Below are 17,240 nucleotides of genomic sequence, written 5' to 3' on the forward strand. Positions count from 1 at the left end.
AAGAGTGGGAAGAAGTGGACACCTACGAGGAAGCAGTGTCTTCTGGGTACAGCCAAGCAGCTGCACAGATGGACTCACAGCAGTTCTGACAGCATGGTCAAGACACGCACATGCCTAAACTAGGCCAAACCCCAGCATGCATCAGGGGGCTGGGCACAGCACCTACCTCCAGCTGAGCGGCTATTGGCAATTCTTAGCTGATGGGAAAAGAAGGATCAATTTTTCTCTAAAAGTATATATGAGTCCCTGATAAGTCAACCAGCTTCCAGTTCTAAGAATATTTGGGCAACAAATTAGCCTTGTTGGGAAAAAGAGGGGTGGATGCAAAGTTGGGTGGGAGACAGTGAACCTGGAGGAGTTAAGGCGGACAGTAAATATGATCAAAACACATTGTACAAAATTCTCAACAAACTAATAAAACATTTTTCCAGTAGTGAAGTCCAAAAAGTTAGTTGAAATTGACACAGAAGGGGCTGTTAGTTCCGTACAAGGACAGAACAGAGTGAAGGAGATGAGCATTGTGGTGCAAGTCTGAGAACTAACTGCTCTGGCATTAGTTAATCGCATTTGCTAGAGTATGTGTGTGTGTAGAAGTAAGTATGCCTTCACCATTATGAGTGGAGCACTTGGCAATGTGAGAAAAGACTCTTATTCCAGGAACCAAAGTCTGCCTTGTCTTAAAACCTGAATACCTGAGGCCCCGCTGATTTTCTTAAAATATTGTGTGAGGGGTATATACACAGAGAAATATAATTTGAATTTGCTTTCCACTGACTAGCCTACTATACTTTTGATTTTAAGGTAATAATTCTTGAGCCTGCCTCCCAGTACAGATTAAGTTAAAATGTCCTTGTAAATGTCCTTACAGTTCCAGGTCTGACGGGTGTATGCATGGTGGTGGTATTATTCCTCATGGTTACAGCTTCTACCTATGCAATCAGGTAAGGGTCTGAGGGGCTGTTTTGTTACTTACCTGTCCACGTTGTTCATATTTCCTTCCACTTATATTCATCTTTAAACAAATAAAAAACATCTTGGAATGACAAAAGTATTTAGGCAGTACAGTTAGTGGCTTATTCTCGGTTGCTACAGCTAAAATAGAGACATCTTCATTTCCATTTTTTGAAAATTGTGTTTTATTAGTCATAAGAAATAACATATGGAAATTTCTATTGACCACTAAGGTAAATGGAATTCTTCAGGATCTTCCATAGAAAACATAGTTGGATATGGGATTGAATTTGATTGAATACATGCAGACCATGAGAATTTCTAGGCATATGTGCATTATAAAATCTTTTATAGCTGATTACGTGATGACAGTTTTTGGTTTAGACTATAATATAAAATAGTGTTCTCAATAAAGCCTCAGAAGCGAAACTGACACATACTAACATATTTAGAGACTCACCTATCCATCTTGACTTTTCTAGTTAAAACATGTTGATGGGGCTTGGGAGATGACCCAGTTGGGAAAGTGCTTACCACACAAGCATGATGTTCTGAGTGCAAATGTGTAATAAGAATGTAAAAGTCAGGTATAGTGTGCATCCATAGTCCAGGCACTGGGGTGGAGATATCTGTAGACAGATGGGAAAGTGGGGCTTTCTAGACAGATGATGGATTGTCTAGGAAACTATGCTGACTCAAAAAAACAATAATAATAATAGAGAAAGATACAGAAAGATAATTGATTATAACCTGTAGATGTATGTGTTCATGTGCATGTACACACATAACCCCCACAAACCAATCAATTAATCAGTAAATAAATAAATGAATAAAGCTTGAATGGTTTCAGATATATATTGCCAATAGCATTTTTGTGTCTTTTTCTGGTGAACACATTCCATTTGAGACTATAAGTATCTCACATTTAAGATCACACTTTTTGCTGGAAGAAAGTAAAAATAAACAAACAAACAAAAATCCCTTAACATTTCTTATTTAAAAATCTTTATTTTATTGGCTGAGATAGGAAAATTAATAAACAAGTGCATATATGGTTTTAAGAAGAGTGTAAAATAATATTTTTAAATGATTTTATTTTTATGTTTTTATATATGTCTACTCATAATCACATATCTCCCAATCTTCAGAAAATATTAGTTCTGTAATTCTGTACTTGATTTTCATATAAAGCTTCTTCCTTTTGCTTACTATGTGCAATGCCACCAGCATTACTCTGTCTCACATAAATGTTTTTAAACGTTTCCATGTAAATGTATTTTATCCTTCTGTTTACTGATGACACAATCTATCACCAGACATGTGTATATTATTTTTCAAGGCCCACACATGTTGAGATTTTTGAGTTAACTTAAGGTTTTTGAATAATAGATTCTGAAACAAGATCTCTGTGTTTATATACATTTTCAAATATGTCTTAAGAACTAAGGACAAACTTTTAAATGTAATTGTCTCAAATAGTAAGTTCATTTAAAGCTTCTTATAGAAACAATAATTATAAAGTCTATGTTTGGAGAAATAGGCAATTCAACCCTATGGTTGGGTCTGAAAGTAAAATGTAATTTTTAGAGAACATTAGACAACATATCAATAGTATTAAGACTTATGTAGAATTTGACCTAAAATAAAATCAAATTATAGATGCACAAAATTCATATTATGAATATTTTGGTGACATCCTTTTGTAAATAAAAAGGAAATGCTATAAATTAAGTAGACTAAAAATTACTGTTAATCAAATGAGAGTTTTTAAAAGTTGTTAGGGTAAACACTACAGTCATTCAAAGAGTTCTTACAACTGTCTTCCCTCTACTTCTAATACTTAATAACTAAATATTTGCCCAAAATCCATGAAATAAAATAAATCTGTGTGCTTTTCACAAATATTTTAAAAGTAATGTTTATTATTTTATTTTCTGTCCTCCCCTAAAGCAGTAACACTATCTTAGTTAGAATTTCTGTTGCTATGAGGTAGCATCATGATTTAAAGCAACTTGAGGAGTTTGTTTCAGCTTATAATTCTCAGTTGTTACACTCTATCACTGAGGGAAGTTAGGACAGGGACTCAAGGAAAGAACTTGGAGGCAGGTATTGAAATAGCAGGTGTAGGGTAGTGCTACTTACTAGCTTGCTCCTCATTTTCTCAGCCTGCATTCTTATACAAGTTAGTACTAGTTGCTCAATCTTGACACTGATGAGGGTGAGCTGGGCTTCCCGGAATCAGTCATTATTAAAGAAAATGGCCTCACAGACTTACCTATAGGCAATGTGATGGAGACCTTTCTTCCATTAAGGTTCATTTTTTCCCCAGATAACTCTAGCTTGTATCAAGCTGAAAAAAACTAGCTAGGACAATTGATCTCTTTGTCAACTTGACACACCAATATATTACACAATATGTTACTTTCTTGTTTCTTCCCAAGATCTCATCTTAATATCACTATCTCAATATAAAACATGTTTTAACTTTTAAATGTCCTGGTATTTATAAATTCAGTCTCTTTACATATCTAAATTCCAAAGTCTCTCTCTCTAAATTCCAAAGCCTCTTGATTTGTGTTCTTTCATAAAATGAAAAAAATAAATTACATATTTCTTATTTAAAAAAAAGAATTTGGGCACACTTCAAATTATATCAAATCAAAACAAAAGTTCAACAGTATAAAGCTCTGTGTCAAACTTCTTAGACTCGTGATCTTCTGGGCTTCAAAAGGCCTAGGCAGATCTTCTCTGGTTCTGCCTGCCATGGTACATGCAGCTTGTGTTACAGGCTCAGGCTAGCCTCCACACCTGCTGCCGCTCCTGGTGGTCTTTGCATGCTATTAACATCAGAAAATGCTGGAATCTCTGCTGCAACTGGCCTGCACCTTGCTCCTTGACCACTATCCTTTCTTGGGCTCTAGTTAGGAACTTTGATGCTGCCACATGATTCTAAGCCTCAGCTTCTTTCCATGACTCCTAAAGTCCTGGAGTTTCTTCTGTAACCGAGGCTATTTTTCCACCAATGGCTTCTCCTGGCTTCTCACACTTCCAAGTCCTGTTTGCTCTCCTTCACCCCTTCATGCCTCCAAGAGGAGTACTGCCTGGGAAACTTACACAGTACCAAATTCAGCTGCCAGCCTCACGTTGGCCACTTCTGGACCACAGCTTCTAAGTTCTGACCTGTGGAAACATGTCTCCAGAAATTTCTTTTAAGTAATGCTGACCTCTTCTCAATCATGGCCCATTATTTACACCCAGCTGACCAGAACCACATAGTCTTAATCCAAAATATTGAATGTCCCAGAATCTTTAAGAAATCCCCAAATTTCCCCATGGGACTTCATAAGGCAGACCACCCTTATCTACACTGTCTTCAACGTTATCTTCTAGGTTCCCACAATAGCTCAGTACACTCTGAACAGTTTTTTTTCCCCTATCCCAAAGTTCCAAGTCCTTCCACACCCTTTCCCAAGACCATGCTCAGGTCTGTCACAGAAATACCTCATTTCTGATAAAAATTTCTGCTTTAGAAAGGCTTCTTGTTGCTGTGATGACACACCATGACCAAAAATGATTTGGAGAAAAAAGGACTTAGTTCAGCTTCCAATTCTATGTCACAGTCTATTGTCAAAGAAACTCAGGGAAGAAACTCAAGGCAGAAACCTGGAAGCAGTAACTGAAACAGAGGGTGGAATGTTGAAATGTCAATGATAATATAATTTCTTTGCATTTGAGTTTTTTTGAAAATTTTCAAAGCATCTTTGTTGTTGTTAATTTAACGGTATGGCCTAATAAATTGTTTGTTATTAGACTTATAGTTATTATGGTGGTATTATTTACCTGCTTTCACAATAAGTAAAGATACAGACACCTGATATATTTTGGAATCGCTTTATCACCTAGGGCATGGCAGATATTAACTCCTAAACCAGCTTCTATTACATCCCCGCCTTCCTTGCATGCCGTCTACTTCTTATACTTTCTGTTAGGCTACCTTCCATCCATAATGCCCAAATAGATGGTAATGAGTTTATCTGGGGCATTTCTTTCTTTGTGGAGTTTCAGAGTTCCTCCTCTTGGCCCACGGCTCTTTTCTATCTCACTTCCATCCTCTTCCTTCTCCTCCTCCCCTACATGTCTGCTTCTCTTTTCCAAGATCCTTCTCCTCCAAAGCATGTGAACCTTTGCCATGCTATCAGCTCTTTATTGGTCAAGAGGGAGACAAAATAGCAATATTTGGGGTATGTGAGAATGTGCTTCTCAGGGCAGCAACTAGATCCTCAGAGCCAGTGATTAGCATCAAAATACATAGAACTAGAGCAGCCTCCAGCAATCCTTTGAAATCAGAACATTCGTTTTGGAAATTACTTGACAATTTAAAATTTCATTATTAAAACAAACAAAAAAAACAAAAACAAATCTGGGGATTGTGGTGCTCACCTTTAATTCCAGCGCTCAAGAGGCAGAGACAGGTGGATCTCTGTGAGTTCAAGGCTAAGCTGGTCAGCATAGTGAGCTCCAGAGTTGCATAGAGAGAGTCTGTCTCAAATAATAAGCAAACAAAAAGAAAATGCTATTTAAAAGGACAGCAGAGTTCAGACTATTCCATGTTTTTTATTTAATTATATATATAATGTATATATGTCTATTATGCGTATGTATGTATGCATATGCTTTCAAATGATAAGTATTACTCATGAGTTTTGTTAATACATCTTGTGTAGTAAGTTAATATCCTCACATCAATAGATGAATGCTAGACAACTGACATCTCAGTGTTCTTCAAATATGATATGTGTTTTCAAACTGGATGTTCCTTTAATGTGATGAATAAAAAAAAACCACACTAAAACAAACCAAATTTTTTTCAGAGTTTCTAATTACGATATCTTCTGGTATACTCACAACCTCTTCTTTGTCTTCTACATGCTGTTGCTGTTGCATGTTTCGGGGTAAGTGAAACCATTTGTAACTGCGATCTATGTTCTCACCTCAAGTATAAAAGAAGGGACACATCCTGAGGAGGGTGAGTCTCTGCATGGGTCAGCATTTTGTTCCAGCCCAGGGCTCCACAAGGGAGGCCTTCAGTCCAGTCAGGTCCTCACCTACAAGAAGTCGATATCTGTATCTCAGGATCAAATTTTAGTTTAATCGCTGTCTCCTAGTCTAGATATCTTTCACCAATAATAAATAGTATTTGGTAGGTTTATAACTGGCAGGCTCCCGTTTGGCTCATCTCAAGTTCCCGCCCCCCCCCCCCCCCAGTAAAGAGAGTTTAGAGAAACAAACCCATTGTTCTTTCAATTGTTTTGTAAATTAATTGTCAAGGTATTAGGCAATTTATATAAATAATTTATTTATTTCAGGTTGCCTGTTCAAAAATATTTATTGCTTCCTCTCCTCAGTTTTGGAGAGCATTAAGAAGGACGAGCATAGTCAGTCGAGCAGGTTCTTTGATATACCAGTGAGAACGATAGAAAGAAAGGCACTGAGAAACATGACCACTCATAGTAGTCATGAGCCCTGGCTGGTCATTCCTGCTCAGAAGGAAGAGCGCTTTGAGAGGGGAAACTGAGAACTGTTCCTTTATTGTAGTGGAGGTTCATTCTGTGGAGCCTTAAGCTACAGCAAAAGCCCTGAGTGTGGTGAATTTGCTTTGCCTTTTCTTCCAAAAAGCAGCTGTGCTTATACCACCAACACACCTGGTGGTTTCTTCTTTAAATGATTAGTTTTCTAGTTCAGTACTGTGGTCATGAAGTACACACTGAATCATCAGGCTCCACTCAGGGCACCAGTAATTTAAAATACACTTATTCGTGGCTTACAACAGGCCATAGAGAAACTGATATAATTTCAAATATTTTCTGCCATGAAACTCTCAGAAATTTATGAAATTTGACTTCGTATTGTAATATCTTTAAAGTTGATCTGACTTTACTAAGGGCAGTGAATTATTTCTTATCATCTCGTCGTCATTTAGTTCCCTTTTTCCTCCCTTTCCTCCTATATTACTTTCTATTAGGAAAAAGAAAAATGTGATCATTTTCTGAAATAACAAATTATTCATATTTGCCCTTATGCTTTATTAAATCAAAATTCTGGAAAAAGAAGTTTCTTTCTAATTCAAAACAATTAGCCTTTTTTTTCTTTTAATGATTGAAGAGTTCAAAAAGTTGTTACTTTAAAGGAGGATTATATTAAGACATTCTTCCACTTTGTGTAAAAAAAAGATCGTTTAAAATAAGCTTTTCTTGTAGAACAAATATCATAGGCAAACGATAATTTTAATTTATATATAAATCTATATAAATAATATATATTTATATATTATATATATATTATGTATGGTTATTAAATATGTAATCAATTAAGACTTAAATAGAATCAATCTGTTTTATAACTGAATTATTAATAAAATGAAGGCAGTTATTGTAATACTAAAGTGTCATCAGATATATTCACAATACAATAAGCATTATGTATTTTTTCATTGAACTTCAATTTTTAACTAAAATATCATAGACTGTTTGCTGCAAGAAGAAAGTAACTACTAGTAAATTTTGCAACTTTTCAAAAAATTTTTAAATTAGTAGTGTACATATGTAAGAAAGTAATTTTAAATTGTCTTTTGTGCCATTATTAGGAATCCAAGCAAATGGGCTCCTATGCCTCTGCCCATCAATGTGTTGACCACTTAAGGGAAAGAGGAGCAATCTACTGTAGGGTCACAGTCTCCCAGAAGACTATTGATTTAAGATAAAAAGTCAATAGAGAGCCCCAGGCTATGCCTTCAAAATACAATCAACATTTATTTACAGAAATTCTAGCAATTCGGGGAATAGATGAATCCCTGTTGACTAGAAACCTTAGAAAAGATTTGGCTTCAAAGATGAGGTGATTACATATTTTTGGCTGCTTTTTCTGCTTACATAGATTTTACAGGAAAAGGGCTGATTACTTCATGTGATTTTGTAAGATTTTGTTTATCTGTAGAATTTTCAAATGTATTTTGAACTAGCTCTCTTTTCCTAATGTCAAATAGCTTTCCTATTTAAAAATTCACTTGATATTTAAATTACTGATAATGTTTTTTTCTCATTCATTTCTTACATGGTAGTCATTCAAAACACATCATAATTCTTAGCTTTTCTCATTGGACATGTTAGCAGATAATATGGACTGAATGCTCTGGTTTTACTCTCTCTCTCTGTTTCTCTCTGTCTCTTTGTCTTTGTCTGTCTGTATCTCTGACTCTGTCTCTGCCTCTCTGTTTGTGTCTGTGTCTGTGCCTCTGTCGTCTCTGTGTCTGTGTCTGTGTCTGTGTCTGTGTCTCTGTCTCTGTCTCTGTCTCTGTCTCTCTCTCTCTCTCTCTCTCTCTCTGTCTCTCTCTGTCTCTCTCTGTCTCTCTCTCTCTCTCTCTCTCTCTCTCTCTCTCTCTCTCTCTCTCTCTCTCTCTCTCTCTCTCAGTGTGTGTGTGTGTGTGTGTTTTGTTGGATTTTAACCCCAGGGCTTCACACATTTTCCATGGTAGGAGAGTACTCTGTCATGGAGCTATATCATGAGCCCACTGATGTTTATTTTATTGGGCTTTCCCAGCAAGCCTGCAGTTGCTTTTTCCTTTCAGTGCTTGTCATAGAAAATAGTGGCACAGCCCAGGGCCAGTGCATTGGCTCAATGTGTAAGGAAAGTTGTTGCCAAGTCTGATGTCCTGGGTTTGGTCTCCAGAATTCACATTGTGAAAGAAAAATACTGACTGCTGCCAGTTGTCCTCATGATATATGGAAGTGCATATATACGTGTGTGTGCGTGTGTGTGGACACACACACACACACACACACATACACACACAAAGAGAGAGAGAGAAAGAGAGAGACAGAGATCAGTTATAAAAAGAAAGAAAGAAAAATGCAAAACTCAGGAATTAGAATACAGTAAGATAAGAAACAATGAAATGTCATTGTGAAGAGTCTTTCGAGTGTTTCATGTGGTTGTGTTTACAGAAAGATTGAAAAGCAAGCAGCTTTAGGGCTTGAAGGGTATGTAAAAATTGGTTTTTGTTGCCTGTTATTTTCACTTATTATTCCTCCATGAACCATGAAGTCTGTTTTATCCAGATCAAATGTGATCCCTGTCTTTCCTTTAAGCCTGAAGATGTATAGCAAGAAGGTTTTTTTTGTTTTTGTTTTTTGTTTTTTTTACAGTGTTTATTGAAATGAAAATTTCTAACTTGATGCAATAATGCCTAACTGGTGTCATGCTTGTTCAAGTAAAAAAACATCCAGAAACTTGAGTGTGTTTTTTCCTACCTCACAAACATAGCATTTATTTGGAGAAGTAAATATTTCCCTTACTTCTTACTAAAGAATTTATTTAAAGTTAAGGACATTTTATTTCTTTTGAAATAGATCGCACATTGAATACTTTGTATGAAATGCTATTTAAGCCAAAAGAAAGGAAATTACTTTTCTTTACCCCTTCTATCTCCTGACTCAGTATCTTTTCCATCTTCTTGTTTTTATCCAATTTAACTTCAGTGGGTTGTTGAAGTATCAAACCAATTTAGACACTCACCCTCCTGGCTGCATCAGTCTTAACCAGACCCCATCTCAGGATATTTCCTTACAAGTCTACATCTCAGAAAATTTTCATGGATTTTCTCCTGAAAGACTTTCAAAACTAGAAGATCGTAACGCGAAAACACCTGTAAAGATGTGCCTGGAAGAGCCCAAGTTCCAAGCTCATTTTCCACAGGTAAGATTTATTCTGTGTTTGAGATCTGCTGAGTCTGGTTGCACATTAACTTTCTGACACTGCATTTATGTGTTTTCAGGTACTATAGAATATTTCAGGATATTCAGACAGCAAATTAGTATTTTTTGTGGCATGTGTTTAATACTTCAAGGCAAAAGGCATATATTTAGAATGTAGAAAATACATAATTATACAATTTTACTGCAATATTCCTCCTCTACTGTTTGCTTCCAGAGAGAAGCAAGTGCTATTAAGAGATACAGATTAAATTTAAAAACTGTACAAAAATAAATAAAATACAAAATGTCCTACCAATTCTTATCATATAGTATTATAACATCATAATTATAAATAATAAATAATGAATTTAATTTGTTGAATGTTTACTCTAATCTTGACACTGTACCGAATTGCTCTGTATGCATGCTTTCTTTTGGTATTACAATTAACTTTTGAAGCAATTCCTCAATCTCTGCTGAAGACATGAAGCTTAAACATGTATCCTGATCAAAGTTTATAAGCAAGTGGTAGAACAGGAAGTGTATGGATGTGAATTGTTAATTCAGATACTGCTCTTGGAAAGTTCTCCAACCACCTCTCAAATAATTCAGTAACATCCACCCTTATTCACGTTTGCCCTTGTCTGAGGGGGCTGCCAACATCTGAGGGCTGCCCGCTATTCTGCGTTTGAAATGGAGGAAGTGAGAAAATAGAGAAGTATCAAAGAAGAGTGAGTTTGTAGATGACTTTGGGGTCAGCTGGTCAGTTTTCTACATGTCATATAATGAGGAATATTATTTAAAGTAAATGTGGCGAATTCCATCTTACTGATATGGGACTTGGTCATCTCAGGGTGACTGGCCCAAAGGTTCACTGTCACTTCATAGCCGAGCTTATTCTGCCTCGCCTACTCTTCCGAGTGTCATGTTCACTGTGACAGTCTGCGGAGCATGAGCTAACTGCCTTCACTGAATGAGCAATGTCAGGACAACTATGTAAATAAGAAGTCTATAAAGGGCCCATTAAAATGAAACTGAAGATCATATGCGTTTTCGGACACCTCTAAGCTAGTAATCAAGAGGCTGAGGCAGTAGGAAAGCAAGCCCCAAAGCAGCTTGTATTAACACAATGAACTCTGCCTCAGATAAACAGCAAAACAAATATCTCTATAAATACATCGCAGTTCAGTCAAAAGTATTAAAGAGAAGGGGAGGCTATCGTGTGCCTTCGTGGAGGAAAGATTGTGCTCATGGGCATCAGCAGTTCCCCATTCCAAACTGCCAATTTTTTAGAGGTGTAATATTGGCCATATTATATTATATAAAAATTGTAATAGGAACATACCTGTGTGTCCTGTTTTAAAAATGAGAAATGTCCTTACATTTAACATTGTGTATATAATCCTGAAGCACATCTATACATCTATGTTATGTTCATTAAATGTTTAGCGCATCATGTTTTTACTAAACGTTAGAGTGATTTTGTTTTTCTAAATCATCCTCAGATAAATATGATGTGATAGCTTTTCTTTGCTATACAGAGAATTCTTGTATGTCCTCAACATAAACATCTGTATACAGATGATTGTGTGAAGAAATGCTCATATACTAATGGTAGTTAACACTAGGATGTAGGTTTGAGTTTAGAGGTTAGGGTTCTGTATTTACTACCACTACTACTATTGCTACTGCTGCTGTTCTTACTACTACTACTAATCCTCCTCCTCCTCCTCCTCCTCCTCCTCCTCCTTCTTCTTCTTCTTCTCCTTCTCCTCCTCCTCCTCCTTCCCCCTCCTTCCTCTTCCTCCTCTCTCTCTTCCTCCTCTTCTTCTTTTCTTCATTTATTTATTTTATCATTTCACAGCATGATCGTAGACCACTCTCTCTTGCTGAGAGCATCAGCTATGCTTCACTCCTTCTTACCAATACCTTACAGTTTAATTTATAAATTGAAATATCATTACTCGGTTGTTTATGCAGTCACGCATTTCTTGAAGCATGCTTTTGATATTTTCCCCTTAGACCTGGATTTGGATTTCTGGACCTTTGTGCTTATACTGTGCGGAAAGGCTTTACCGATGCATCCGGAGCAACAAACCTGTCACTATCATATCAGTAATCAATCATCCCTCAGATGTCATGGAACTCCGGATGATCAAAGAGAACTTTAAAGCAAGACCTGGCCAGGTGAGCCAGTGTTTAGTGGCTTTGCAACAATCCTTTATCCTTAGGCAATGTGTTAAAGTTAGTAGACAGGTGTATTTGGAATAGTTGTATTTCCCTGTGACCATTTAAAATGTTATCTGTTTGTTGCTTTTTTAGTATATTATTCTACATTGTCCCAGTGTGTCAGCATTAGAAAACCACCCATTTACTCTCACAATGGTAAGACATATTTCTTGAATTTTAAAAAAATTAGTTTACAAAGAATCTAATTATGCAAATGTATGTGTGTGTGTGCATATGGGCATATATATATGTTTGTGTTTCTGTGTGTATATATGACTGTGTACAGGCATATGTATGTCTGTCTGTACATACACACCTGTCTGGATATATACACATATTGTACGTCTACAGGAACCACATGGATGTATTGATGTGTGTACAGGTTTTACTTTATTCTAAAATTTATTTAGTAAGCTTTTTTATTTTTTTTTATGAAGAAATGTAGTTTTGTGATTCAGAACCTTTGTGACTATTTGTTCTTTGTTATTTTGTGATTCCCTACTATTCAGTATATATTACGCTTTTAAATTTTTTATTAAGTCTTATTGCTTTAAAGCACAGAAAATTATTCATAGTTTCACTCTTCCTGGTGTTAGCTAAAGGCTTGGGGATGTTCATAACCAGGTAGAGCACTTCCCTAGCATGCATAAAACACTGGCAGGTTGTATCCCTAGATCCCTGTACACTGTGCGTGCTGGTGCATGTCTGTGGTCCCAATACTCCAGAGGTGGAGGCAGGAGAACCCCGTATTTAAGGTCATCTATGGCAATATAGTGAGTTAAGGACAATGTAAAAGGTATGAGCTTCTGTCTTTTAAGAAAAAGGATATTGTGTTATTCCATGCACAAATTATGATGGGTATCTAATATGGTCAGTTTTCATAAGAGGGTGAGTATGAAGGGGGGATAGGACTGTGGGTGATGTGGAAGCATTAAAAATACAGGTAGTGGTAAGAGAAGTTGAAACAGTTTATCTGGTACCTCCATGTATGAGGAAGACAAAGTTGGAGAAACGAAATTGGATAAATAATGTAGATTTCCTAAATAATATTATCACAAATTCTGCTTAACTTGTATTAGTATAATCATAAAATATTTTAACCCAATGTATGGTAAAATTCAGATTATTTGCATTATAGAGAATTATCAACGATAAAAATGTCTTTTAGTCCAGTGTATCATGTATTTTGACCATGTGCATCTGAAATGCCCTCCTTTCTCAATCCTCTGTCTTCCTTCATGAAATCGTGTGTGTTATATATAGATCTTATGGTCTATGTAAAATCTAGGCTATAAAATTGAGAGAATCATCTAATATGCCTCTTCCTGCATCTGAGATATTTTGCTGAGTTTGATGGGTGGTCTCCAGGTGGTCACCTCACTGTGTAGTATAGATGGGAGCCAAGCTTGTGGTTTTGCTTGGCTCCCAGATCACAAGATGTATAGGCCTGAATCAACGTAGGTAATTTAAATTTCACATGATTTGACAGGATAAGACAAAGTAGAAGTATTTCTAATTTTTCATTTCTATACCCTTTTCTCTATAGTTTGACGTTGATATTTCTGGATATTTTGCCATCTCCTTCAGCATAGGCAAATGCCGGTCATTTGCTTGTTAGATCACGTGGTTCTGTTCCCAGCTCACTTCACTCAACACTATACCATGAACAATTTCACATTTTAATACTATGTTTGTATGTTTCCTAATCTTTTCAACACCTACATAATATTCCATTATGTTAGAAAACACAGTTTGTTTAATACTCTTATTAATGTCTGATGTGTTGTTTTAATTCATGTTTCTGATATAGGTAAGAATAAAGACTACAAATTAAATGTATATACAAAAAGTAAATTCTAACATATTAGGGAGACAGAAAAATTGATAATGTCAAATGCTTATGTTTAAGGTTGGAGTTTTGGAAGTAATGCTCTTATTTTAATTATTTTATTATGTTTCTTTTTAATATATACCTTTATATTATTACAGATGAATAAAATAAACTACATACAGCAGAAAGAACTATGAGACAATCATGTGTTATGTAAATGTTGCATTCATAGTGATTTGGCTACTTGTATTTGTCAAACTTTAAACATCTTTCCTATCTTGTTATGTCTAAATTTCTGAATGATAATCATTATCTATCATATGTCATCTCTATTAACTTAAATCATCTATTTTGATCTAAAAAGATCTTATCCCTTAACCAACTAAACTATCTGCTTTTCAACCCCCATCAGAGACTTGAGAAGGAATAAAACTTAAATGCCTGAGTGAACCAGCGACTCAATTGCTGTTACCCATCAGAATTGGAAATAACTCTTAAATTGCATGTATTATATTGAAAATATACAATGCGTGGGTGTGTTGTTTTACCTATTCTGATGGTTGGGTCTCAATGTATTGTTGTGGTTAAATCAGTTCTGAATAATAGATTTGGGGGGGTTAAGAGAGCTGCAAGTACAGCATAAAGAATAGTCATGGAAGTACAGAAAGTATCAGGCCTGTGTATAATACCATTGTAATTTTAATTTTAGTTTGAGTTTATGCCTTGAAATCACCTCCATAAACAGCTGTGCCAAGACATTCTATACTTAAAGAATAAAAGAAACAACAAGCATGTGTCAATTTGTTAGAATAAAATCAGGAGCCATATATTCAAAAGAAAAAAACTGATGCTTTTGCTTGAATTATTTCACATTTTGTATGCTGTCTATGTGAATGAAACTTTTTTCATAGTCAGCAAAGAAAAGTAGTTTGTCATCTAATGATATAGTGAGCGATGTTTAGTTCTATCAGAGTAGACGGCAGCACTGGCCCAGAACTATATGGATTTATAGTGTTTTATTCTGGACCGATGGTGAGTTATTCTGAATACTTTTTCATTTGCTGCTGTATGGGCTTTGACTACTGTGAAAGGGGAAGCATTTGTCACAAGGAATAGGGAAGATTAGCTACTGGCATGGAATATAAAATTGGACTTTTGGAGCCCTTAGGACACAGTTCTTATCAGAAACCAGTTTGCTGTGTCACACCCATTAGTCCTCTGGAGTTTTGCATGTTTTTACAAGGTCCCAGGAATGTATCTGATTAACAAATATTTGACTGTAAAGTTGCTTATAAATCATGTTTGCTTCTGACAGTTTTAAGACATATTTTCATCTCTCAGATTTCATACATCCATAAACATGAAGCTGTTATCAAAAAAAAAAGATGTAGAAGTTAAAAAGGGAGAAAACACACAACTAACTTTAGATGGCTTCGGATATGGGGCATACTGTTTATAGTCATTACATTCCTTGAGAAATTCTTTGTTGGTTTGAGAGTTTATTTTTAAATTTGTTTCATAAACATAGCATTAAACAGAGAACATAGGTTATTAAAAATGAAGGCATTTATTGAGTGCCAACTACAAAGATAGGAGTGTTCTTTTCATAAAAAGAAATATTTTCTAACATGATCCAAATGGACAAAATAGCATAACATGCCACTAAGGAGCAACTGGCTTCAACAAAAATATAGATGGTATCTCTCTGTTTAGAATTGATACTTTAAGTTAAATATTTTATGTTTTCTAAAAAATAAAAATATAAGTGTTTTCACCTGACATACAAAGAAGTGAGGCTTTTAGATAAAACATTTCGCTTCTCCAAGGCTCCTTTCTCAAGCCAAAATGAGAAACACACAAAAAAGCAGAGCTCATAAACCTGGAGAGCTTTTATCTTGCACATGACCTTCAGTGAGCTGCATTTGAAAATACAATACAGATCAGAACACTCCTGAGAGAAATCTCAGCATCATATATTTATTATATTGAAACAAATGCAGTTTTGAAATCTTTGCTTTTTAAACAGCTTTTCTCATTTCTATACTTTGGAATCTCAAGGCAAGAGACAGAATCTTCCATCTATATGACAGATTTTCATGTGTTTTGCCAAACTGTCAAATAGCCAAATGTCCCATTTTCAGTTTGAAAACTGCATACTCTTCTCCTATATATGATTATAAACAAAACAAAAACCACAACACAGACACCACTCCAGGCACAACATTAGATGAATAAGATAATCCAAATTAAAATCAGATATTTTTATTGTTTAGATGTAATTAAAGTAATAACATAGCTATAAAGTACTGACCTTGGCATTTTTGGAGAGACAGTTACCTGATGTGGTCCTTGTTATTTGAATAGCGTGTTATCTGGGGACATCTGTAGCGTTGTTCTGATAGATGCCAAGAGCACCTTCTAGAATGACTACCAATAAACCTAAGTCTGTCAAGTGGAACAGTTCTGCACTGCTGATAACCACAGGGCCAGATCAGCTCTTGGCTACTATAACCCGGATGCCCAAGGACTCCAGGGTGTTTCCTTGAGGTGACTGTCAGAAGACAGAACCTAGAATAAAGTAGAGAGCCCAGAGCGTGTGAGTATTCACAAGGATTCCTGGAATCCAGTCTCATGTCAGTGTGAGCTGCTCCCTCTCAGCTGATTTGCATTTGGAGACAGACAATATGCTCCTGTCAACATCAAAATGTAAAAATAGATTTTGCTTACTCTGCCTGAATTCTCTTTCACATGTTCCCAAATACAGTCTTGTAGTGTAGAGTTTTGAAAGGGGATTTGACTATTTTTCAAAACCAGAATTATCTTCTTCATGTTCACTGTCATCATTTCTCAGATAATAGTGTTTAGATTTGAATCAAAGGGAAGTTACTAAAATTGCCAAGTAAATGCCAGTTTTACATAGAGTTCAATTTATGTGAAAATCGTGGGTTTTTTTTTTTTTTTTTTTTCCTCTGAAATACCAACGCATGGCAGAAAATGTATGTTGTTGTTTGAGAAAAGCTCTTTGGTTTAGAAACTACTTTGGGAAACAATACATGCTTTTGTGTTGTGAGACAACAGTGACAGGACATTTCCTTAGCTCAGTGAAGCTCCACTATGAATACAGGGCCTCTGAGATTCATGACAAGGAGCTGTGGTCCTGGGCATTATTCAGTTCTTGTCTCAAAATGTCCTTACTCCTCCTCAGTTTAAATGGACATCATTGTTAGATATGTCAGTCTTCATTGGCAATTATTCAGTTTTAATGCGTGAAAAGATTCCCTGGTTTCTTGGCATTTAGAGTATCTGTTTTGAGGTCTGCTATCCTGATGTGTTTGCTTTTCTTTGTGTTATGGCTTTTCTCTTGCAGTTTCCATGTTTCTGTGTTTTGTGTTATTTTTCCTGCACTGACTGTGAGCATTCCTTCTCCTGTCATGCCTACCTGGTGTTCTTCATGCTGTCTGAGCTTATGTGTCCATCTG

The 17,240-nt window shown here is 35.8% G+C and overlaps 1 protein-coding gene across 1 annotated transcript in view; it reads left to right on the forward strand.

The window, feature by feature from the left end:
- Nox4 (NADPH oxidase 4) overlaps positions 1 to 17,240 on the forward strand; it is a 140,341-nt gene that overhangs the window by 46,634 nt on the left and 76,467 nt on the right. Inside the window, exons 7-11 of the mRNA XM_051148878.1 lie at positions 869 to 941; positions 5,823 to 5,903; positions 9,486 to 9,702; positions 11,724 to 11,888; positions 12,024 to 12,086. Coding sequence (XP_051004835.1) covers positions 869 to 941; positions 5,823 to 5,903; positions 9,486 to 9,702; positions 11,724 to 11,888; positions 12,024 to 12,086 — 599 coding nt within the window. The remainder of the gene's footprint in view (positions 1 to 868; positions 942 to 5,822; positions 5,904 to 9,485; positions 9,703 to 11,723; positions 11,889 to 12,023; positions 12,087 to 17,240) is intronic.

This window comes from Acomys russatus, chromosome 7, assembly GCF_903995435.1.
Source record: "Acomys russatus chromosome 7, mAcoRus1.1, whole genome shotgun sequence".
NCBI classification, from domain to species: domain Eukaryota; kingdom Metazoa; phylum Chordata; class Mammalia; order Rodentia; family Muridae; genus Acomys; species Acomys russatus.